General features: G+C 42.6%; 1 protein-coding gene across 50 annotated transcripts in view; it reads right to left on the bottom strand.

Annotated features, from left to right (window-relative positions):
* Nucleotides 1-25,393, bottom strand: part of ANK2 (ankyrin 2) — a 296,641-nt gene that overhangs the window by 91,370 nt on the left and 179,878 nt on the right. For 48 of the 50 annotated variants that reach the window (XM_068153843.1, XM_068153848.1, XM_068153849.1 and 45 more), the window contains 7 exons: nt 22,759-22,857; nt 21,695-21,793; nt 8,861-8,959; nt 4,788-4,973; nt 3,910-3,933; nt 1,785-1,883; nt 532-630 (listed from right to left, as the gene is read on the bottom strand). In XM_068153843.1, coding sequence (XP_068009944.1) covers nt 532-630; nt 1,785-1,883; nt 3,910-3,933; nt 4,788-4,973; nt 8,861-8,959; nt 21,695-21,793; nt 22,759-22,857 — 705 coding nt within the window. The remainder of the gene's footprint in view (nt 1-531; nt 631-1,784; nt 1,884-3,909; nt 3,934-4,787; nt 4,974-8,860; nt 8,960-21,694; nt 21,794-22,758; nt 22,858-25,393) is intronic. The other 2 variants (XM_068153839.1, XM_068153845.1) reach the window with 1 other exon arrangement.

The following is a 25,393-nucleotide window of genomic DNA, read 5'->3' as shown; positions in this document are numbered from 1 at the left end:
TACTTGTTCCCAGTGTTGACTCTTCAATAAAAAGTGCCAGCCAGCCTACCCCAGCCATTTCCATGAGGCACATGAGGACTAGCACAAACATTTAGGAGCCAGGGGACTGGAAGTCTTAGCTGAGTCCAGCCCCTCCACTTCCCACTGCTGTGCAGCACACAGGGTCTTGGGTCACAAGAAGCTGGACCAACTAAGAGATTTATTTCCTCAGAAAGATCTGTTTCCTCAGATTTTTCTTGATTGATGTAGGTAGATTATACAGCCTAAAGGAAGGAGCATTTCTGCCTATCACAAATACCTGCCATTCTTTATCTGACACCAGTCAGAACCATTTACAACAGACACATCTGATGTCTTGCTTTAAGAACAGAGAACAGGACACAATCACTGACGCTGAATCCCTAGCTATGAATCTTGGTGTTCCCAGTCTTTGGCTTAAAAAAACCAAACCAAACCAAAAACAAGCAAGCAAAAATCCCAATCCTTTCCCAAGAAGGGGCAACATGATATTCAGGGAATAGAAAGACTCACCCTGGTTTTGGCATCGATCTGCCCTCCACGATCCAACAAGAGCTTCACCATGTTTGTGTTTCCCCTTTTGGAAGCCACATGCAGTGGGGTGATTCCATTCTACACCATGAAAAGAACAAACAATGAGCATGGTGGATTTGAAAGTGCCTAATGGTGATGAATTTGTGTTCTGATCACAAAAAATGAGACCATCACATTGTAGAGAATAAACAACAATGTACTTAAGCATCAGAGCTAGGCACACACCATACGAGCTAGAGTTAGTAATTCCTTCCTGAGCAAGAGCTTTACCCATAGCTGGGAGAAGTTTAATAAACAAAGCAGCACATCTGCCAAAGCAGCAAACACCACAGTCCCAGAGTCAGACAGGTAAACAAACATAGATCAGAGTCCCAGTGGGTCAATATTCACAAAACACTGGTGCATTTAAATCACTGCAACACACACAGAGTACAGGAACATGCGGCTCCTACGCGCAGGAACCTTCTTAGCGCAATGCCAATAGCATAAAGGAGTAGGTCCTGTCTAGGCGGAAAGCCTTTGCAAGCACTTGGGGTGAGGAAAGAGGGAATATTGGCAGCTGTTCCAGACTGGGTACAGGAGGAAGTCAGTCTGAAAGGCAGAACCTTAAAGTAATTCAAAAGTGTGCCTGGCAAAATTAAAGAGAAAACTTGTGATGCAGGAGCTGTGTGGAGGTCCAGACTGCCAGATTGCTTCAGACTGCAAACACAGCACAGCAAGGACACTGCATTCTGTAGCTCTGCAGTTGCTCTCCATAAAAGAATAGCCATGATTAATTTAGTGCTTTTATTGCTGCACTTCTCTAATGGCAATATACCTTGCTTTACTGTTCAAAACCTGTGTCTGTATGAAAAAGCAAATTAAAGTAGGATAGTAAATACTGACAAAGCCCAGAAATCCTGATGTGTATTTCTGGAGCATGTCAAACTGACAGGAAAGCTGAAGTGAGTTGACACATCATGGGAATATCAGCTTTCTGGAGCTAGGCAAAGGAGCCTGCTTCCTTCAGCAGGGAATACTGGTGGCTACTCAACTCTCAAGGACTCTGGTGCACTGCACGGAGCAGCCTTTAAGAACTACTGCCCCCCCCTCCAAAAGACATCTTTGAACGCAACAGAATCGCAGCATTACTTTGCTCCCCACTTACACTTGACTAAGAATTAAACAGAGAAACACTCCCACTTCTGTAGGCCACTGTGACTAAGAAATGAGAGAAAGAAATGGTACCATACCCTTGCTGTGAAGTCGACAGCAGCTCCTCGGTTCAGCAGGAGCGTCGCCACGTTGACGTTTCCATAGTGCGCGGCGATGTGCAAAGGTGTAAAGCCACTCTACAAAGGGAGACAGCCCTCAGTACAAAACCCACGTCACCCAAGACAATCAGCTGCACTACAACTTGGCTTCCAAAGTCTAAAAGCTGCTGGCAAACACGCATGTTGTGTCAATTTTGTCCGTTCTCAGCCTTTCAGGCAGAGAGTGAAATTTTCAAATGAGAGGTTATCCAAAGTGCTTCGTTCTTTCCTTCTCCTGTCAGCCTCCTGAGTATGGGGCCCTTAAGGAGAGCAGCTTTCATAGAACAGATTAATGTATTAGCCATTCTTACAGGAAATAAAGGGACTGTTTTTATTACAGTTTAGAAGCAACATGGATCTTTTTGGCTGCATCTTTTACTGGGTTTGGATAAATGACCCCAAAAGTTGTTAGGCTTCTTTTACTGCTCTTAGAATTAGAAATATCAACAACATATTTCCTCTCTCTCTGTGTTTTAGGAAACCAGCACTTACTCAAGATGTAACCCAAGAACCTGATGTGCATGAGAGACTACTTAATAGCATAGCAGAAGAATCATAATTATTTACATTTATATACAATTTGGATCTCAAAGGATCTGAGGAATCTTTGCCATCTACACATCATGAAGACAAAACAGCACAAAACAAATGCTTATTGCCTCTTGAAAACGAGAAGCTGAAACTTGCCCCAGCTATGAAATATAGAACTGCTTGACAACAACATAAAAAAGATTAATTTTTCAAAAACTGGGACCCAGAGTAAGCTTTTAGTCTCATAAGTAATTCAAGGACTTTGCTTTTGAGGTTTCCCTGAAGAGCTTTACACTGATTTGATCAGATCTTACTGCTAGTTGCAGAAAGAGAAAGATTTTTGGCTGGTGTTTTCAACTGGGTTTCATTACTCTCAGTGTACAAAGCATCATTTCAAAGTAGACTACTGATGGAATAAAGAAATACAGGCAGATGTTGCACTCTGAGATCAACTTTACTCCCCAAACACACCACCTCAGCCCACTGTTTTGCCCATATTCCATTTATGTCCCTGTCTGCTCACAGGTGATGCTGGCCAAAGCAGAGTCTAACACTCATTAAATTCATAGCCTTCTTGCTGTGATATATTACCAGGGAAATGCCTGCTGAGGATATTAGGCACACAGATACAATACTGCATTAGGCTGTAGAGTGAATGCAGATTGCACTAACAACTACCTTCTTGTAGACACAAGGTACTGAAAGGACAATGAAGGACACACCCATGGGCAGATGCCAAGAGAAGCTATCGCCCTTTCAGTTCACGTCACCAGCTGCCTCGCAGCAGCTTGCTCAAATGTGCACAAACCACACAGGTGCCTGCCTTCTAAATTTATTCCCTCATCTAACAAAAAACTCCACTCTTTCAAAGCAGGCATTCAAATGCTGCTCACATTCTTGGAAATCATTCTTTTTCCTAAACGTGGCAATAATCTTCAGGGGAGAAATCAGAGTTCTAGCCAACCAGACCCATGAGAGTTGGTGTTTCCAGAATCTATATGAGAAATGCAACATTATCTGCTGCAGGTAACTTCTGATTATGTGCTACCCCTTAAGGACTTTTCAAAACCTGACTGAAAAGATCATGCTAAGAACAAAAGTAAGCAGATACTCTCAAATAGTTTTTACCTTGGTAGATTTGATTATATTTATTACTGTAAAAGAAGGAAAATTAATTTTACCCTTATTCTGGCTGAACCAGACATCTTAATTTAGTTACACCAAGTGAATGCCTTTTCATAATTAATGAAATTGAGCTAGAAAAGCATCTTTATCCTCTTAGCTCCATTGCTAGCTTCAGACTTCTTTGAACTGATGTGAATTCTCAAAAGTCTACTTCAGTAGTGATACAAATAAAAAAGAAACTCAAAGAAAAAGACTTAATAAAGACAGGTTTGCTGGGTCATGAATTTCTGTGTGTTCAAATAGGAGCTGTAGGTTCGGTTCTAGTGCTAAATAACAGCGAGATATTGGCCACAGAGCAGAGAAAATAATTATAACAGAAAGAAGAATTAAAAATGTTTGATCTCGGTACCTCAGTCGTCCTATTCACCATCATCTGATGCAGCATGGTTTGGGAAGAAGAGGAACAATATTAAAGACTGGCCACAAAATGAAGAACTATGTTGCTTTTTTGAAATGAGTTATTGCTGTTAATGATGGGAAAAGCCACTCAAGCATGCATTAACTTTAAACACAGCCTATATTCCCCTGGGCAAGAAACCAGTATCATATTTAATAGGGAAGCAGTGGTTCTGCTGCCATTTCAGTGCCTTCTAATTTGCTAATAATGAGAGAAAGGGTAAGACAACTAAGAAGGGAGGGATAACTCAGAAGGGAGGGGTAACTAAAAAAGAAGGGGGAAGGGTACCTAAAAAAAAAGGGGGAAGGATACCTAAAAAAAAGGGGGAAGGGTACCTAAAAAAAAGGGGGAAGGGCAACTAAAAAAAAAGGGGGAAGGGCAACTAAAAAAAGGGGGAAGGGCAACTAAAAAAAGGGGGAAGGGCAACTGAAAAAAAGGGGGGAAGGGTAACTAAAAAAAAAGGGGAAGGGTAACAAAAAAAAAAGGGGGAAGGGTAACTAAAAAAAGGGGGAAGGGCAACTAAAAAAAGGGGGAAGGGCAACTAAAAAAAGGGGGAAGGGCAACTAAAAAAGAAAAGGGCAGGGCAACTATAAAATGGAGGGTCAACTGAAAAAATGGAGGGATAACCAAAAAGGTGAAAAATGGATAGTTTCTAATTACCATGTAGCTAAACACTGCAGAAGTGGGTAGATTACTGGTGATACTGGTCAAGCAGCTTGCCTTTCCCACAGCAGAAACTGCCTTTAACCATTAAGATGCAGGCAGCAGTTTGTTGCCCAAGGGCACTGGGCTGCATGACTACCCGGTTACCTGCGCGGCAGCGGCGTTACCTTGGACTGGACGTCGGCATTGTGGTCATTCTGCAGCAGGAGCGCGGCCGATTTGGTGTCGTCCTTGCGAGCGGCGATGTGCAGAGCTGGTAACCTCACTTTGCCCTTGGTGTCATTCTCCAGGAGGATGGCCACTGCCTGGTTGTGGCCTTGCTGCAGCGCAACAGCTAGAGGAGTGAAGCCATCCTGGTGGAGAAGAACACAGGATGAGCTCAGGAAGCTGTGGGACGTGCAGCCTCAGCGGTGTGCACAGCACTGTTCTCACACAGAGGTTTAAGAAGCACATCACCAACTGTTTTCTCTACCTCTGCATCACCGTCTGCAGCAAAATGACTTTGAAGGCACAACATTGCTCTAGAGGAGGCTTAGGTTGGGTAGTAGGAAAAATTTATTCACTGCAAGAGTGGTCAGGGATTGGAAGAGGCTGCCATGGTGGAGTCACCACCCCTGAAGGTGTTCAAAAACATTGTAGGCATTGATGCTTTGCGACATAGTTTAATGGCCATGGTGGTCTTAGGTTGATGGTTGGACTCAATGACCTTTGAGGTCTTTTGCAACCAAAACAATTCCATGATTCTATGATTTCAGCTCAGGTATGAGTTCAAACAAGTCAGAAGCACACTTTTGCTACTTCAAAGTAGTGTTGATGTCAAGCACAAGCAAAGGATCATACTGCAGTGTCTCTCTTAATTACATCTCACCTTAAAATGGGCCACAAAGCATATTTTTAGCGATGGTTTGGTACAGATCAGTGAGCACTGAACAAAGGAGATGTGAAAAAACACACAGAGAACCTGTTTCTGAATAGCTCTCGTCTCTGTACAAAGAAATGAGATCTTCAGATGCATTTGAGGTACACATGGCCTTTGAGTCAAGAAACCCAGATCATGTTTAGGTATTGATTCTCATTTGAAGCAGGAAAACATTAGATTATTTATTATTAGATCAGAGGGCAGCTGAACCAGGAGGAACAGAGCCATCCTCTAACTGAGTCTGTGACTGGAGGCATGGTGAGTAACAACATAAGAAAAGGGAAGGGAAGAAAACAAAGTCTTTTAAGTCAGAAAGAACAGCTAAAGAGTTGATTAGAGCCAGAAAGTGAGCAAGCTGATTGAGATCCATTGCAAAAGGCATAGGAAGGTGACAGGATTGAGCTGGATCAGGAATATGGGAAGATGATAATAAAGGCCAAGTTAGGAAGGAATGAGAGCTAACATATGCTGAAAGAAACATCTGAAGAATTGCCAAAGCAATTTTCCCCCTTAGTAATCCAGTAACATTCACTCCCTTCTGCACAGAACTGTGAGTAGGTGCGTTGTAACAGCGATACCACCACGGTTTCCTCCTGCTGTAGAGATTCAGTTCTGTGCACTGAATTAAAGAAGGGGTGAACAGCTGATGAAACAGCTGAACTGGAAAGATAATTCTGAGATTGGGGCTACAGTAGGTGTCGAAATGGCTTAATGCATTTGCCTTTTGCCTCTGGGAACATGAGAACAAATCCTGGATTAGAGGCCCTCTGTAACTGAGCTCATCCTTACCCTCATTTTGTACGCACACATGTATAGGAGTGTTGGAGGAAACCAAATGCATCCAAAGGCAGTGCAACTTTCCAAGCTTCAAAGACAATATCATCCATTTGACTTGCAGCCCTTTATCTTCCAGCCTTCTCTAAAAGGACACCACTCTTCCTGCATTCCCTCTCCTATTGCTTCTGGCAAGCTTGGCTGACTGGAGTTCAGAGAAAGCATTTCCCACCCGCCCCCATGAGAGCAGCCAATCTTTGATGCCAGGCAGAAGGTCCTCCTCTGTGTATTTCAGTGGCATCCACAGTTCAGGCTGCCATCCCACCTCAGCTAAGGTACCATTTCTTCATTCTGTTCACTCTGGGCACATGTGAAAGAGGACAGGGACTCAGACCTCCTCCAGTAACACTCAAACCACTGAAACCATCTCCCAAATCACTGAAACCATCACCTCAGCAAGACCTGAACCCAAAACTATCCAGTCATGTGACAAGAGAGCAGACAGCCTTTACTCTCCAAGCTACAAAAGTGAGAACTGACCTTGTGGCTGACAGAAGACAGACTTGCACTGTAAACCCAGCCTGTAAACTAAAGAATGAATTCCCAGTGCACCTGACCACCCCTGCCAGGAAAAGTTACTGGGAGACAGGCTGGAAGCAGGTGACTGGGGGATGTAGCCAGGCTGGGCTCCTGGAGAGCCACAGTTTCCCTCAGCTCCTTCCCAAGGAGTGTTTCTGCAATGTTGCCTGGCAATTGGACAGGATTTCACAGGTCAGAATGCTGACACGTAATGTGATCACCATCCAGGCAGGCCATGGAGGGATTATTTTAGGAGCTGTCATCAAATGGTACAGTATCCATTGAAAGAAGGGACAGTGGAGCAGCTGTTACCATTAGCAGTTCAATTTGAAGCAAAGAAAGGAAAGCATCATTTCAAATCCATCCATTTGTGAAAGCAATCCAGGATGGGTTCCAGAAACTTCTGTATGGACTAGGGTGGGGAAAAGTGATAAACATGAGCAAAGTCTCTCACTGCTTCACATGGCACATCCATATCCAGAGAAATAGCACAAAGGCAACACACTCTGTAGCACAGAGCCTCTTCACTCATCCCAAAGGCTTGGAACAAAAGGACATTCAGCAGAAAGAGAGCAAAAGGGAAGGAAACAGAATGAGCCCAGTCATATGACCCAGGAGTTTCCCCCTTGCCCTCAAATCCTCTCATCTGCAAAAGGAAGTTCTTCTGATTTGGATCCTCTTGAGATGGAGGTTCATCTCTCTTACGTGGGTGCCTGCCCTGCTTGCACTGATGTCCCTGCAGGTTTACAGCACTGCAGGTCACTCCAGAACCTAGCAATTTAAATCATCTTTCTGTGTGTTTACACTCACGTGGTCCAGCAGCAGAAATAAATTGTCTGAGGAGAAAACAGCCCACTGCCTGCTGAGCACACTGATGTGATCCTTGTCATTTGAGTTCACATTTATACTAATCACAGGCAATAGTGAATATTTATAGGTTTCACAAAGCCATAGACAAGGCTCAGAGTCAGAGGAATTGAGCTGGTCAAGGAGGTCCAGCTGTCATCACTCCTCTCTTAAAGGACCAGGAGCAGGGGGCTGGAGTAAGTGGCCTCCTTATTCTCCTTCCTACCTGGATGGTTCTTCTGTGGACCCAGCACCACACAGATCCTACTCCATTCCTGATTTCTGTGCCTGCACTCTTGCTCTCTATGAAAGCAAGTATTCTGCACTCATTTAATCTCAGAGGAAGCTCATCAACTACTAACTGTTGACACTAATTGCCTTTTGGTTTTTTTCTCTTTTACACTGTACTCAGACACCCTTCTAGACATGGTCCTCAGAGTCCTAGCTATGGTAATCACATCATGCCACACTTTTCAGCTGGCTGAGGAAGAGCTGAAGCAAGCCTCCCAGCTACCTTCCCCAGAAGCCCCCTAATCCAGCCAGGGCTAGAAGACACATACTGTAATCTATTCTCCAATTTTTGCCCAGCTCTTACAGAGCAAATGAAAAGGCAGCACAAAGATAGCCCTGTTGCTCATGCGATGGCACTCCCAGGTGCTTCAGGGGCTTTGTCAGAGACATAAATCTGTCCAAGGGAAATGTTGTACCTCTCCACTTAGCTTATGATTGATCTACCATTCACTCCATTCCCCTGAAAATTACCACCTTGGCCTCCTGTAATTTCAACAGCCCTAGGGTCCTCACTTCAAAGCCTGATTCATTTCTCAGAGAATTCTCCAGGCAGCTGATAGGAGCAATGGGCACAAACTGAAGGTGAAAATCCTGGGCTCACTAAATTCTGCTGTCAAATGAATCAGGCTGGATTTCATCTCTTGACTTTTCACCACTTCCAGAACCATTCACCCTTGTCTTCTGTGCAAAAGATGAGATACATAAATACAACTCACTGAAATGAAAGTGGGAAAGTTCTCAGCATACTCTCAATCTTCTGACTGTAAGTGATCTGAATACAAAGGGAAAGGCAAATGAGAGCATGTGTATGAGAAGAACAATATACCTTACCTCAGTAGCTGTGCTTTGGTTGGCTCCATTCTCCAGGAGATATTTCACCACTTCAATGTGATTCTCTTGAGCTGCCATATATAATGGAGTAAAGCCATTCTAGGAAGAATATGAGGAAATAATGGTCATGAGGAAACAGAATATACTACCAATAATCAACCTCAAATAAACATTCAGCTCAAAATGCATTTGTGCTTTAACTGAAACATTCTAAGGATGTAAATAGAGCAAATTTGTATTCTTTTAACTCAGTGTGGCAACCTTTAATGTTATTTAAACCCACTAAACTCTTCATGCTTTCACACTCATTTTCTTTTGACACAGACCAGAGAAGCACTGGGCACACACTAATTATTAACGCAGCCATTCCTTGCTGATAGTGCTCAGGGACTGCAAAGCTGGCAATAAAGTTTTATGAAAGCTGACAGGAAAGCTAAAGTTTCCTCCATTTATTACATTAGCTTAGCCAAAGACACCATCCTCTGGAGACCATGAAGTCTGTACCTTGTGACAAGCTGAGTAGAGATGACAAAGCCTTACCGTACTACATACAATTCTGTAGTACATAAAGCATTGCAAATCATCAACCAGAAAGCAACTCAACCTTGCAAGTATCAACTGTTTCTGACCATCCAGTACATTCACCTAGCATTTCATCATAAACATTTGTTAAAATGTCCAAGAGACCTTAAAAGAATCTGCTCTGGATAGTGCAGTCACTAAAAGTCATTCTTCTAAGCCAACCAAACTACAGGCAAACTGATTAGAAATGTAATTTCTGTGTCTTTCTTATGCTGGGGACACCAGAACTGGGTGGAGTATTCGAGGTGGGGGTCTCCCAAGAGCAGATTAAAGGGGAAGGATCTTCTCTCTACTGCTCTGCATAATATTCTGGCATTTCCATCAACATTGTGGGACACAATTAAGAAATGGCACCAGAGAAGAGTTAGTAGCAGCAGCTCAGTGCCAGACTCCTGGGATGTAATGTCAGTGGCCTTGCACAGGGGACTGTCTGTGGCAAGTGCTCTCCAACACTCTCAGTGTGGACTCGAAGGATGGAGTACTCTTATTGCAGTTACAGAGAGCAGGAACAAGGTGGTCTGCAAGCACACCACACAACAGGACCATAACTTGAAAGGCTGCTGTTACCCTGAAGAATAGAGGTGGGAATGTAATTTAGTAAGGACACATTTTCTCCACTGTTCTCCACAACCTTCTCCACTACTGCAGGAAAAACAAACCACACAAACAGGGAATGACAAGTTATAAAAGAATTTTGCAGAAAAAGACCTGAAGGTCCCAGTGGTCTACCAGAGGGCCACTGGTCAATGAGCTCATTCTGCTGTAACAAAGACAGTCATTGTACTGGTGTAAAAGTATATCTCCCTGGGGAAGCTATTTTTCCTTCAGAAAAGACTAGCAATTGGTGACATTCTGTCTGGAAAGGGAAAAAGAAGGCAAACAAGATAACAGAGGAGGGTAAAGGTCTGTTCTGCATGTTCATCATGACTAAAACAAGTAGAAAAGTCCTTAGTTTAGTAAGGAGACAAAATTCAGGTTGGTCATGAAGAAAAGCCTCCTAACAGTAAGGTCAGTCATTTGATAGGCAGGGTCTCTCCTCCCAAACCACCATTAAAATCAGGTACACAAGCCAGCCTCTTCCATGACCACCCAGGGGCTGGGGGGATAGCAGGTCAGGGGAGCATGTTGGCCTCCTGGCTGCTCCTCAAGCAGCCCTTTAAGAGGGTGGGGGAGATAAGGGATCTCATCATGGTGTAAAAGGCAGGAATACTGTCCAGTGTGTCATTAGGATGGTGAAGAAGGGCAGGGGGCTACCAGGGCTAGGGACTGAGCTGGCAGTGGGCAAGAGGAACAGATTGGGTCTGTTTCATTTGCACTTGTCCAGAAGAGCACCGAGAGAACCCCAGGAAATCAAGCTGACTGGCTGTTCTGGTTTCCCTTCCCACTCCAGAAGGAAACAAAATGGCAACCTGCTGGGCAGAAGGAAGAGTAATTTGCCACCTGCCCCATCAGTATTTTAATGCTGAAGTCTAACATAGCAGGGCTTTTACCTGCCAACTCATGGCCTTTGCAAAATCCTGAGTATTAAATGGATGAATACAAGGATCACACCAACTAATATAAATTTAGGGAGTATGAGAATTTTCAAGCCAGACCAAATCAATTTGCTTAAAAGCTTTAAAGAATCTTTCTCTTTTTTTTTTTTTCCCCTGTTTTTAATCAACTCAAGTCCCTCGTTCTGGAGCAGGATCAGGACAATAAATCCTGGATTAAGGAGACAATAAACAATACACAAATGACTTCATGACCATTTAGTACCACAAAGTATGACGTGCTTTTCCACACAGAGATCCAGAGGAGTGCCCATTGGATCAAGGAGAATCTCTTTGTGTGCTGGAATCACACCTGAAACTACAGCAATCAGGGTTATGAAAATCCTTGCACATAAAGTTATAGCCTTTGGTTTTTTTCCCTTCCAGCTCTATTTATAGTTTTAGACTACTGTACCTATTTTCTTCAAATCTGGCTTATTTTAGCAGTTGCAACAGTGTGCCAAGGTCTCTGTGTAAAACTGCTCATTCCAGACGTGCTGAAGAAGATTCTGCTGAATTTCTCCCACTGGCAAGGTCAAGCCTGGTTTGTTTCTGCTGGTTGGGTGAAGCCTGCTTTGTCAGTGGAGAACTGGCCTCAGAGCTTCTAATTGCAAGCTTCTTGACCTCAACATCTGAGGCTCTTGGCTAAAAAACTCCAGTTTTAGGATTCCCAGTGCGACTGCTCTCCTTGAAGGAGCTGTGCCCAGTGGGATTACCTAGTAGTCCCAAAGGAGCTCTTCCTTCTTACTGCTCCACTAGACCCCAGAACTTCCAAGCCTCCTCCCAGCCTGCAGTTTCTGTGATGTGTCTGTCTGTATCCCACACAGCCAGTTTCTGTCTCTCTGGTCCTGCAGTAAATGCAAATGCCCACAACAAAAGCAGATCCTTCCCTGCATTTCTTTTTCTTCTGTCAATCTAAAATCCCCTTCCCAGTTTCTCATCTTTTCATTTCAAAGGGCTATATGCAATACTTGGTTTCTCTGTTCTGCTTCTAAAGATATTTCAAAGCTCGAGATCTCAGATCTCTGAAAATTGAAGAAAACATGTTTTCCCTAGACTTTGGTTTCACCATCCTGAAGTGTCTTTTACTGAATCCACGACATTTTGCTTAACAATTCTCCACAGCCACGCTGCAAAGGAGACTGACCTCTCCCCTCCTTCTTTTAGCATGTGGAATGGGATATAAAATATTCAGTGGTTTATTTTACGATGGCAAATAAATTTTCCTGCAGCCCAATAAATTTTCCTGCAGCTTATGATCCCACACTATATAAACACAGCCCAGAATTCAAGTCAAAATCCTGACTGGGGCTTCTAAACATGACCAGGCAAAGGAGAAATTCACTTTCTTTTGCTTTTGCTGAAAGCCCTGCTGTGTAATTATGTTATCTCTGTATGTTTAGATTTTGTGCATCATCTGGAAAACAGAAATTAATTTTGTAATGATATGTAACATTCACTGGCAAACAAAGATTTCATCAGAGTATTTGTAGCGAGGACAGAGCACTCAGATTTCATTATCCCTACCAGCGCACGCTGCAAGATGTTTACTGCTAGAACGTGAAGTCAGAATGAGAAATTAACGCTAACCAAAGTATATTTCATACTCCATTCTTTCTCCTACAGTCACTGATTTACTGCTAATTTGAGAAAATGAGTAGCTCTCAATGATTCTTCAAGCTATTAATGCAAATTGGCAAGCCTATATATGAGTCAGAATTTGTATCATTCCACTTTGCCCAAGCCCTAATGAAGAGCAGTCTGAAGAAGAAGAGGGATTATCAGAGCAGTCACAAAATCACACAAACAGTGCTAGAGCTTGCTGCAGCTCCCCTTTATGGCAGGTTTCAAGGAACTATATACACCCTTTGCATGCAGGACCAAATGATCAGATACACTCAAAGGCTATTTATTCTCTCTCAAGGAGGAGAATGTTAGGCAGGGAAGGAAAAGGCACAAACTGAAATACAGAAGAATTCCTCTGAGCATCATGAAACACTTTAATTACTGTGAGGGCGACCAAGCCCTGGCAGAGGTTGCTTAGACAGGCTGTGGTGTCTCCATCTTTGGAGATGTTCAAAATCTATCCATACCTGGTCCTGGGCAACTTGCTCTATGTGACCCTGGTTGAGCAAGGCTGTGGGACCAAATGACCTCCAGAGGTGCCCTCCAACCTGTGATTTAGTGAAAAATGCTCTAACGATCCAAGCAATTAATTTTCACCCATGCAAGATGAGAGTTACAAAGAAGTGCCACACTGCAGGCTAAATCAGGAACACACATCTCAACAGAACCAACAGTATCCCAATACTGGGAACTTTGCTCTGCATTCTGCTTAGAGCATTATTTTCAGCACAGTCTAAAAATAAACTCTTCATAAGAGGATTGTATTTAGCAGGAGAGATTCTCTGCCTAAAAGGGTGAATTAAGGATAGATCAAGATACCTATTTCAAAATTTAAAAGCCTCTTGTTTTTGCTGTTAGCCTACACCAAAATCTGCAAGTTTTATATAGTGGTAACTTTACCAATTATTCACATTCCTCTTTCCTTTCCCCTGAAACACAAATCCTGTAAAACAAGCATGCAATGCATAATCTTTTTCAAGAAGAAAATCTCAATATTTGGACTACTACATCTCTATTTATATTCAAGCAGATGCACAATTGTCAAATTTGTGAAGCTATGCTACAGAGAAAAATCACAGCATTTAATTTTAAGTTACCAAATTTAAGGTGCCTGAGCAATCTCATTTTGCCATACAGCCAAAGAGGGACTAAGGATGTTCAAATCAAGAGCCCATCTTGTTCAACTGACAGCCTAAGCACCACAAAACTGAGAATGCAAAAGTGGATAGGAGGAAACTACCCTTTATTACATCTGTAGCTAAAGAGGCTTAGAAACATGTTCACTATCAGAACTAGAACCCCAAGTATTGTTTAACTGTATAATACTAAAACATTAGAAGTATTTAAGCTGATGTATTTTAGCTTTCACAAGTGGAAAACAGCTAAAACTCCTAGAAAACTACTGCCCTTTCTCTCCAGTGTGCCTGTAGTGGTGGTGACCATTACCAAGGGGTGACATACTACTTACATACTGCTTGATTTATCTTTAAATGCTATACCATGACTATTTGTCTAAAATGTCCCACTGAAATACTCAGAAGACAGTTTGATACTCATCTGCATGTTCTCCTCAGGATCTCAGAACGGAGTTTGATTAAGCTTCAATCATAAGGAGAAGCACTAAACCACCACCAGTGCAAAAAAAAAACACTCAGATTGTGCCTTTGGTACATGTAATTTAATTCATGATCCTCCTTGATGTCTGTTCTGTTCTTCTTGTCCTCTTGCCCTTCTGAGTGCACTCTGTAAAGCAAACACCTTCATCAAGGGGACTTAGCAAGAAGTTCTTCAGTATGAGGGTGGTGAGACACTGGACAGGCTGCCCAGGGAGGCTGTGGATGCCACCTCCCCAGAGGTGTTCAAGGCCAGGCTGGATGAGGCCTTGAGCAGCTAAGTTTCATTGAGAGGCGTCCCTGCCCACAGCAGGGAGGTTGGAATAGATGATCTCTGAGGTGCCTTGCAGCCTAAGCCATTCTGTGATTCTTTTGATTTTTGGTCTGTCCTACATCCATGCTACAAGACTGATTCAGTAAAAGCACCTTTTGGGTACACCAACAACCAGCCAAATTGTGGGCTGTGGATTCCTGGTATGGATGAAAGCACCTTCTGTTTTCTGACCAGATTCTTTCCTCTGTGTTTCAAAATGAGCAGCACGTTAGCATATACACATTTTCCTGGGGGATCAATTCCTTATACCATAAAGCTTGGAAAAGTGAAAGTAAAAAGGATGACACACAGATGAGGTGGGAGCATTTGTGAGTACAGAATTGTTTGATATGAAGTAGCACATCTGTAAGAGCACAGGAGAGTTACTGGGTTCTGACCTACTGTTAAACTCCCCAGCGAGCGTCAGCTGAGCATTTAGGTGACGGTCCTGACATTCACTGCACACAGCAGATGCTGAGGCCTGCAGAGTCCCACAGACTAAAGATTAAAGCTAAGAAAAGCATTTAGAGGGAAGGACAGAAATGACTGGATTTAGGGAGGATGGTGATTGTAATTTACTGGGCTAAACAAGCAAAACAAGCAAAAAGCATTTACTGGAGACGGCAGATTAGAGAAAACTAATTTGTAATAAATAAATTAAAACCACGTAGTGACACAGAAGCCTACACTGAAAATAGCACCACCCCTTCAGCTGTCCCACTAATTCTCTAGTCATATAAATAGTGTTTTCCACTCTGTACTTAAACCACTGCAATAATGTCAAAGCCCATGGATAGATTATGCTGTCTGGGCCTGTGATGAGCTTGGTCAGCTCAATCATGAGCAATCACACAGAACTCTAACTGAAGGCACTGTGTATCTGACACTTGTTGCCTCACCGATACAAGAACACCCCTCTTGGGAAGTGTGCTTTACTCTAAGTCACTTCCTAGCTCAGATGCCAAATGTTAAGAGCACAAACAGTCTATCTTAGCAGCTTCAAATATCACGATTTTCTCCACGAGAACAGCAAAGCAACAACAGAGCCTGAAACACAGCCAGGGAGAAAGCAATATGTTCTGTGCCTTGGAAATGGCATTTTCATAGAGGGAACCTGTCACAGAAACTGAGCTGATGGAGAACAATGGGCAAAGAATAGATTAGTCATGCATGGGAAAACATAACCTTGATGCAGGGCATGTGTTAGGACCCAAAAGCTGCACCGGAGCAGAGCATCACATTGGATTCTGGGCAGTCATCCAAAACAGCATTTGGGGTTTGCCTTCCAAACGTGGTCAAGCAAAAACTGTACTGAAACCAAAAGTTTACTTCATGTGTATGGTGGAGGGCTGGAAGACAACATTGGACTAAATGTGTAAATAAACTGTTTGTGTTTCTTTGGTTGTGATTCATCCTGTAATGGAGTGCCAGTCCCTAAGCACCATGTCAGCCTTGCACACACAGGCATCCTGCTCAGCTCCCCTTCCTTAGCTCTCTGAGACTGGACCTCAAGACCAGGAATTAAGAATTGTTTTATCATTAATGATACTCCCTGTAAGAGACAGGCAGCTGAAACTTGGACTAATTTAAAGCAGGATGAGTAAACAGATCTGTTCTTTCATTGCCCTTAATGTACTACTTTTGTTTACAATCTCAAACTCCATCTAATCCTCCAGAAGGCATTTCTTCTTCTTCTTTTTTTTTCCCTTCCCAGTGAGGAGATAACAGGCCTGATCCTTTATTACATTAGCAATGATGAACTGCAGCTAAATGACTCCTCTTGATACACAGCAGCAAAAACTCTGTCTCTCTAAAAATACCAATTCAAAACCAGAAAGCTCTCTGGGTGGAATTAAAACCTTTTGCCATAATGGAGTAGCAAATACTCTGCAAAATAGGCTCCGTTCTGGAGGAAAGATTATCTCCACAAACCATGGGGAGAGCAGTCTCTGGGAAAGCAAATCCGAGGGCACCCTGAGAGACAAGCTGATCACTTCCCTGAGAATCATTTAAATCCTCCCTTTGCTTTTGTGGTAACACTGAATGTGGACATTCAACCAGCTCTCCTTTGGGGGATAGCGCAGTGAGGCTGGGCATTTTGTGCTACCCTAAGGATTGCTTCAGTCTGACAGTCTAGACGAGAACACTCTAGCAGTCAGGACTGCATCTCTTATGTGCTGCAACAGGCAGTGGTAATCGTAACAAGGGCAAATTAAACAAAAATATTTCTTGGCTAATGTGTTTGCAATGAGCTTAGAGCAGGACGTTGAGGAAAGGAAACCAGAGGGCTTTTAAATAACAAGATCAGCCTGGGGGAGGACTGATTTACCTAATCCTTGCTTTCTGTATCTGGGTCACTTTAAATAATCTGATGATTAAAAGGTACCTCCTCCTTTTCTGAGGGCCCCTAAATGAAGTGGTGGGCACAGCACAACCTTAGCAGCTACCAGGAAGACTCAGTTATTAAGATTATTGCAGTCAGGGTAGCTAACGCTGCTGATATCAGACATCTTTGATGCCTACAGGAGGCAGATGATACAATCTGACTTCAAGAGAAAACAAGAGACAAACAGTAATTAATCAAAGGGAAGGGCTGGACTAACTAAATTTGCTGATGTTTCTTCTACCTGGGAAAAAAGGTCAAGAACTGGTGTAAGAATTCCTAATGTGTCACAGAAATAGACACTTATGAAGAGGAAGGGTGCAATGAAGAATTACTGTTCTAAAGCACAAGCAACACTAAAACCATGTTTGGGGTAAAGATGATGTGATGCCTACAGACATAGTTTAGTTGTGACATACTGGTGCTAGGTTAATTGTTGGACTTCATGATCTTAAAGGTCTTTTCCATGATTCTATAAGAGATTCCACTGAGAAAGTGTGTGATGGGAGTGTGTGAGAGACGTAAGTGGCCAACACCATTTCTGTGGTTCTGCCCAGTGAAGCATTTCAATGCCTCCTGAGGGCTTGTTCAGAATTCCATGGCCCTGCCCTGCAAGGAAACGTAATCAAAGCTCAGAGGTACAGCTTGTCACCCACTCCACATTACAGTTCGTACCAGCCAGTCCCCAGGCAAGATTTGGTATTATCATTGAGTGTAGCTTGGTAAGACCAAAAATCATAGCCTGATCAAGAAGAGAAATTGCAGAAACTGAATTTTAGTGATGACCTGTATCTAGATCTGCTCTCAGAGCCATGAGCAGAGTCAACCAAGCAAAGGTTTTACAGACACTCATTACATAAATACATTTTCTCCAACCATACTTGTAACAAAAGGTGGTTCTAATTGAGCCAAACAACTGCACACTTGTCAAATTTGGAGGCAAGCCAAAAGAAAGGACCAGCAGCTCCTGGATCTCTGTCCATTCCTGGCTGTGCCCTCATTTCAGGGTTTGCTTGAAGCACATTCAGGGAAGGTGTCAGCTCTCAGACGATACGTGTGCAGGTGGAAGTGGAGTCATTCAATTAGCAATCACTCTGCAATTAGGTTTTGTAGCAAAATAGAAATTACTTCTCTAAAAATAGCAGTGGTGATGTATGAGCTGCAAAGGAGTAGGCTTTCAGAAGAGGAACAGCTCTGAAGGCCAGCGTGAAACTGAAGGGCAAAGTAATCTAATAGAAAACAAAACAAAATCCATAAAATCAAAGGCCTGAGTGCTGAAGAGCTCCGAGAGCACAGATGGGCTTTGTAATCTCTGTGGTTAGAATGTTTTTAATAGCATTTGCTGAGATAATTCTGTTACTCTGTTGTGGCAAGGAACTGGGAAGCCAGTGCGGTGTTGCAGATGTCACTGGTGCCGTGTTTTGATAAAAGCCAGAGCTTTTATGTAACTTAATGAAGAAAGGGAAAGGAAGAGCAATGAATTGAACAAACTGGATTTGAGAATATTCTCTTCTATCTATCAGTTTATCATCAGTGAAGAAATTTGGTCACTGTAGCAAATTTTCATCACTGGAAATGGGAATGACCCTGCCAGATAGCAAGTTCTTTAAAGGGGAAGTTAGGGAGCAATCTGAGTAACTTCACTGGCACTGAATCACAACCAACAAATGGCATTTAGCAGGAGCCTGAGAAAAATAAAGTGTGAAATAACAGAGATACCAAGAAGAGGATGGAATATACCCTCAATACCAACAAGTGCTCCTAAAAAAGAGGGACAGTGTAGCATCTGTAAATATAATAATTGAGAGAAATGTAAGAAAGGGAAACTGGGCATTTCAGTCATAATCTCACATATTCAGCTGTACCTTTAATTGGCATTTTAGGGTCATTTATGACTTTCTCAATTAGGTTCTTTCCTGATATGATGTTGGTTTTCCTCTCACCTTTTCCTGACAAGACAACTCAGTATTGGAGTATTCACACATGTTCTCTTCAGCCAGTCTCTTTTCCTTTTTCTATGTAACTTCGTATTTGTGTTTTCTGACCAGCTTTAGTTAGGTTTGCTTGAATCTTTCTTGATCTTTTATCACAAATCATGTGCCTGTTCTTTACTGATTTTGACATTTTGGTTTTCTTCTCATATTATTTATTCTCTATGACATGTGTGATTCTTGAGCATACCAGCACAAGCTTGAGTAGAATAGAATAGAATAGACCAGACCAGGTTGGAAGAGACCTTCGAGATCATGGTGTCCAACCCATCATCCAACACCATCTAATCAGCTAAACTATGGCACCAAGCACTTCATCCAATCTCTTCCTAAACACCTCCAGTGATGGCAACTCCACCACCTCCCTGGGCAGCCCATTCCAAGGGCTAGTAGAAGGGCAGCATTCATTATCCTCATTCCCTTCATGGGGCAGAAAGAAATTACTTTTCATTTACATTTCTAATGGAAGCCTTTGGCAAATCAGAATTAGAACCAAACTCTTAGGAGCCTGCTTAGACTTAAAAACCCAACCCACATCACAGACACAACCCATGTTTGTTCAGATTCAAACTAGTGGCTCTATGAGCATGTGTGAGTCCTCACAGACAAATCCTATGTGAAGTGCTGAACACTACCAATGGACATGACCCAAGTGCATTGACCATTTACCCAGAAGACAACAGATGTAGGTCACACACCTCTCTGTGTGTGCAACTGTTCTGAGCACTGCTTGGACCAGGAAGCCATATGACAGAGCAGTCCCTACAAAGGGACACCTTCCACTAGAAATCCTCCCTCAGCAGCAGTACTGAGAGCTTCTAAATACCTCCTGCCTGAAGCAACTATGATGCCTCTCTTCTGGAAAAGCACAGTGGGAAAGGCACAACCCAAAGGTCCCCTACAGCTGGATCACACTGCAGTAAGGATTCACTCTCCTGCTGAAGTCAACAGGACTTGTTTAATTAAGACAAGGTGGCACAAATGCAGGACATCTGTATCACAGCACTTTGAATTCATCCTGTCTGGAAGCAACCAGTGAGTAAGGTTGAGAGGGGAAAAAAAATGTCCTTCAGATTCATTACATCAATTCAAGTAGTAAGTGCCTGTTAACAGGTCTGTGTACACTACACAGAGCAGCCAGTGTTAGCAATAAATGTGTTTAGAATATTGTTAAATAATACCTGTGAAAATTCCCAATTCTGGTAGGATTTTTTTTCTAAACTTCCTTCATTTTGCCAGCATAAGGAAAAGCTTTTATGAAGACTTCTTGAGTGATAATGCTTCATGGAAGTGTAATTTTTACATCTCTCTCTCTTACCAATGCTCAAAATCCTAGCATTGAAGATATTACTTTATCATCTTCTATGCATGAAAAGGCTGATAAATATATGAAGAAATGGAATTACACTTCTTATCTTTAATGGAAGTAGAGCATGGGGAGTAATTGACCATCAGTTGTCCTGCAAGAGCTCTTTAACAGTTGCCTTGGGGCAAACACCATAATGAAGAAAATACTTTAAAAACCTTGCACTCAGCTTCAAGATCTTCTCAGTTTCTCTCTCATCTTAAAATGTAAGGAAGGTACAGACAGCCCTATTCATTACATAAACCCCTCTGTGCATCTCCTGCTCTCTACTTACTTTACCCTGTCCATCATAAATTTGTAACATCAAACAGCAAAAATCCCTCCAGGTCCCAGTTTTCCAGGTCTGGGCAAGTAAGATATGGAGCCAGACAGACTTAGGATGGGCTCTGACAAATCAAAACCTATTACCAACTTAACCAAAGTGGTTCCTAGCTGCACCATCAGATCAGGTTACTCCTGTTCTGCTCACATACCCCAGCAAGACTGAGCTAATAGCCATCATCTGGGCAACCTGCTCTGGGTGACTGCTCTGGCAGGAGGGTTGGACTAGATGATCTCCAGAAGTCACTTTCAATCCCTCTCATTCTGTGATTCTGTGAACTTGCTCACAGCCAGTAAGTGCTAGGAAAATGTAATCAATCCACCCCTGAAGCATACCTTGTTTTCCTCCTCCTCTTAGCTTACAGTATTACTGCAAAAGTGGCATTTATGGCCATTGAATGACCCACTCAGACTCAGTCTGAACACTGTTAGTTAGCTCCAGGATTTACTTTGAGAATGTCTCCAGCTGACTGGATGCTTCAGAAAGGTGAAGTTTCTTTACTGTATGTAGCCCTCATCTATACCATCTGTTCAGTTCTTAATAGCTGCAGACAGCTGCCATAGCTAAAGCAGCATTTACAAACATTAATCAATTATTTACTAGATAAATTTTTCCTAATCCTGAATAGATTTTTGTTTGCTTGAAAATAGCTGAATTCCCCTAACTCAAAACTGCCTCCCAAACTTTGGTTTCAATCTTTCTGCTCACACAAAGAATGAGTTCAGAAGCCTGGAGTAAGTTATCTGCAAGTTTTTAAGCCAATAAATAATCAAGAAAAGTAATTATATATGTCAAGCCTTTGAGAAATCATCATCTTTGTTACTGCTCAAGTCCAGGTCCAGCATGATGTCGTATTTCTACATGTTGAAACACTTCTGAAACACTCATTACAGCACTCTAAAAACTCCTGAAATATTTCAGTCAACAGCAACACAAGTTCCTGCATCACACAATGAGTACATTGTTAGTTACTTTCATTCTACTTACCAGTGACTGTGATGCAAGCCTCCATGTGGTTGCTTGGTCAGGCTTGGAATCATTGCCTAATATCTCAGATCTCACAAAATCTCACTGAACAACTTTTAGGAGGGAAAGCAGCACCATACCTGAGACTGTGCATTAATATTGGCTCCTTCCTTAACCAGCACTTTGACAACTTCAGCTTGTCCTGCTAAGGAAGCGATGTGCAGGGCTGTATTCCCTTTCTGTTACAGGAGAGAACAAAAAGACATTACCCTTCAGCAGGAAGATTCTCAGCCAGCAGCTCTTTATAGCATTCATGTTTTGAGCACAATTGTTACCTTACAGTTCCATGATGTTCCACAAACATCACAAGGGGCAGAATTGGTACTTGCAGCCATGATGATCTCTTGAGTGGCTGCATGAGGCTAACACCCTAACATAAGCTTTGAGTGCAATTATGGAATGGGAATGGGGGCATGGGACAAACTTTCAAGTGAAGTTTAGTCCAGGCTAACATTTTTTCCATCCCTGTACTTTCTACAGGGAGTGATATCTCACAGTCCTAAAATTCGAGCTGTGAATAACATGTAAAATAAGGTTTATGAGTACAGGGCCCAAGAGGAAATTTCTTACTACAGTAACAGAAACCAAAATGTTAAACACAGAAGATAAATCATAAAATCATAGAAAGGCTTGGGTTGGAAGAGCCCTTAAAGATCATGCAGTTCCAACTCCCTGCCATGGACAGGGACCCCTCTCATTAGATCAGGCTGCTCAAAGCCTCATCCAGCCTGGCCTTGAACAATTACAGGGTTTTATTTTTCCCCTTCTTCTTTTTCACTCTTCTCTAATTGGCATAAAATTAAAATGCCTGGTTTTGAAAGGCATTCACTTTAAGAGATGCACTGCACAATAAAAAACAATCTCTCTATAATGGGGACCTATCACTGGAAATAATGACAAATCTGGCATTGCTGAAACCTTTCAGTCCTTCCCCGGAAAACAGGTTGCACAAACAACAATCCTTCCCTCTTCATTTACTACTGATTCACTTCAGTGAACACAGACTCACAGGCCACAATAGAAATAACATTATCATTGAGGTATTTTTCTACTTATCCTCTTTTGGACTTTAATGGTGGGTTTTTCCTAAATGTCTCCCATGGATTTGGGTTTGTACACAAGCTTGCAGCCGTGCAGGAGTTACCTTAGTGGCAGAATCCACAGCTGACCCTCTTTCCAGTAGCTCTTGTACCAGTCCCACATGACCTTCCTTAGCTGCCAGGTGCAGAGCATTGAGTCCATTCTGTAAGAACAAGAGCCAGCTCAGTTACCAATGCCAGTTCTGAAGATACATTCCTACCTTGTCCTGGTGTAAGGAGAAGATTAGTAGCTGGAATACTATTACATCTCTTAGCTGACTGTCTACATAAGTCAGATATTTTGGCCCTGGCTATTTAAGCCAAGGGACTGTGAGACAAACTCCTCCAACAACATTTTTCTCACAGCAGCAAAGACATTAAAACAAATCATATTTTGCAGGTATCCATATGAGATTCCTTCCTTTCTGATAGTTTTCCATTTGCCTAGACTCCTGCCACAGAGCCCTTTAATGTAAAATTTGGGTGCATACCTGCCTTCTCTTTACTGTAACCTTCTCCAGCCCCACTGTGGCATGACAGCAACACAGAGGAATCACAGGACTTAGCCACTAATTTACACAGGATGTATCTATTCAATCACGATTATTCCAGGCTGATGTAGCTCTACTGAACCCTGGGCTCTCCTCTGGGACAAATGGCATCAAACAGCAAAGCAAAAGCACAAGTAGATCAAAATGGTTGTCAGTTACATGTGACTTCCAGATCATATTGATCCTTGACTCAATACCACTGCTGGTTTCTGGGGAGCAAGTCTGTACTCAGCTCTGAGGTTTTGTAGCCTCATCCACTAAAGAAAATTCATGAAAAAAGAGCTAGGATTTACACACACCCCCCCCCCCCCCAAAAAAAAAGGCAACCTAAGAAAAGTGTCTTAACCCTTTCCACATTAAATAGGAACAGGATACTTTCTCTCTTAGAAATTCCAGCCATGGAAACTGCATATTCCTCTTCCCAGTGCCCCTGTTCCACCCCAGACAAAACAATATAAAATAAGAGTCTATTGTAACTGAATTGCCAACCTATTTTTCACAAGCCCTTGGTATTTTTCATGGTCCATCAGGCAGGTGAGAGCAGCAGACCCTGCCACTGCCCTCAAGCAGCCTCCTGTTTGCTATATTGCAGGCATCATAAGGGGTAGGCAGGCACTGGAGTAACCTGCACCAAGTTTAGCATGGTGTCATTTTTAGCACTTTACTTGTGCCTGAGCAGTTCAGGGCCACTTAAGCGACCAAATAAACAGGCAGCTTTCTACTCTTTTATTTGTCCATCCGCAGAGGCAGCTCAAGCTTGTAATTCCCAGCTGGATTTTGAAGCACTTAGCACTTCACAGGAGGCATTTCGTGGGAGTGGGTCCAACGGCTATAGACACAGCAATGCAAATGCATTTCTGAAGTAACTCCATTTGATTCCACATTTGTGTCAGCAGCACAGGCACATTCTGTGGGCACGTGCAGAAGGGCAGCTATGTGAAAAGCAAAGCACCTGAAAGGAGGCTGCCAAAAGGCAACCACCACTCTTACACAGCCTGGAAGTTAGAAACTCTTAATGAGATGTGGTTTCAGGGCCATTATTCAAGTAAAGCAGAGGCAGCAACCAGAACATCCTATTCCAAAGGAATGCTCTCACACACAACAGAGTCCAGGGTTGGCAGCAATGCCATGCTCTGGCTCAAGGATAGCTTCTGAGCCAAGATTATGTTGTGAGGTTGACCATAATCACCAAGATGAGGAACGCTGTACATGTCAGGGGTGTTTTTCAGGCTGAAAAGATTTCAGAAAGCTCTAATTTTCCTTGTTATTTCATCTCAGCCAAGTATTAAATAACCATAATTACTACCTACAGTGGCTGAAAGCTTTGAAATACTATTTTGTGGGGAAACACATAGTGTTCATCTCATTGTTTGAGAGCTAACATCTGTTCTCATATCTGATCTCGCAAACTCACTCATCAACACTTTCTATGAAGGCACGAACGGTAACTTTGACTCCTTACAGTTGTCCACAGCTGATGTAGTGCTCTGACATGTTATTAACCTTTCTTGTTCTTTGTGAGCAGACTGAAGGCCACAAACAGCAGAGAAACAGCAGTATTGCAGGGTAAGCTTCTACTTTGGTTTACCATGTGCCAAAGGATGGAGACAGCAAGGCTCATCCTAGTGCTTAATCAGCAGCAATCTGTTAAAATCCTTGTATTGGTACCTCTGAGGCATATATTTAATTATATCTACATTCAGCAGCTGAAAGCTAATGTTGTTGCATAAATGATGAGATTTTCTTTGCAACACCTGAGCTTTTTCAGTCACTACAATATAGCAAAATGAATGTATGAGGTCCAGTAGAAAGGTTACAGAAAGGAGCCATGGCCTAAAAGCAGCTCCTGTTCACATTCCAGTTCCACAATTCCTTACATAAAATAAGCTAAGGCAAGCAGCAGCAAGCATTGCACTTGAAATGTTGAGGCCAGCATGACTGAAGCCTTAAAGCAAGCTTTGTTCTCTGTAATCAGAACCAACGCTGCAATTATTTCCCAGCCCACAAGACTGATCCCTGCTACTTACGATGACGGAAGCTCAGATTTAATCAATGCAACTCCTCCGTTCCTGTCAGCTGGAGTCTTGTCTTTTAGAACAACAAAGGTTTCTGACACTTCCCTTTTTTTTCTCTCCCATGCCTACCAAAA

Source organism: Melanerpes formicivorus, unplaced genomic scaffold (genome assembly GCF_026170545.1).
Source record: "Melanerpes formicivorus ecotype bairdi unplaced genomic scaffold, bMelFor1.0.p_v2 SCAF_27, whole genome shotgun sequence".
Classification (NCBI taxonomy): domain Eukaryota; kingdom Metazoa; phylum Chordata; class Aves; order Piciformes; family Picidae; genus Melanerpes; species Melanerpes formicivorus.
Note: the sequence above shows the minus strand (reverse complement) of the source record. Positions and strands in the feature narration are given on the sequence as shown.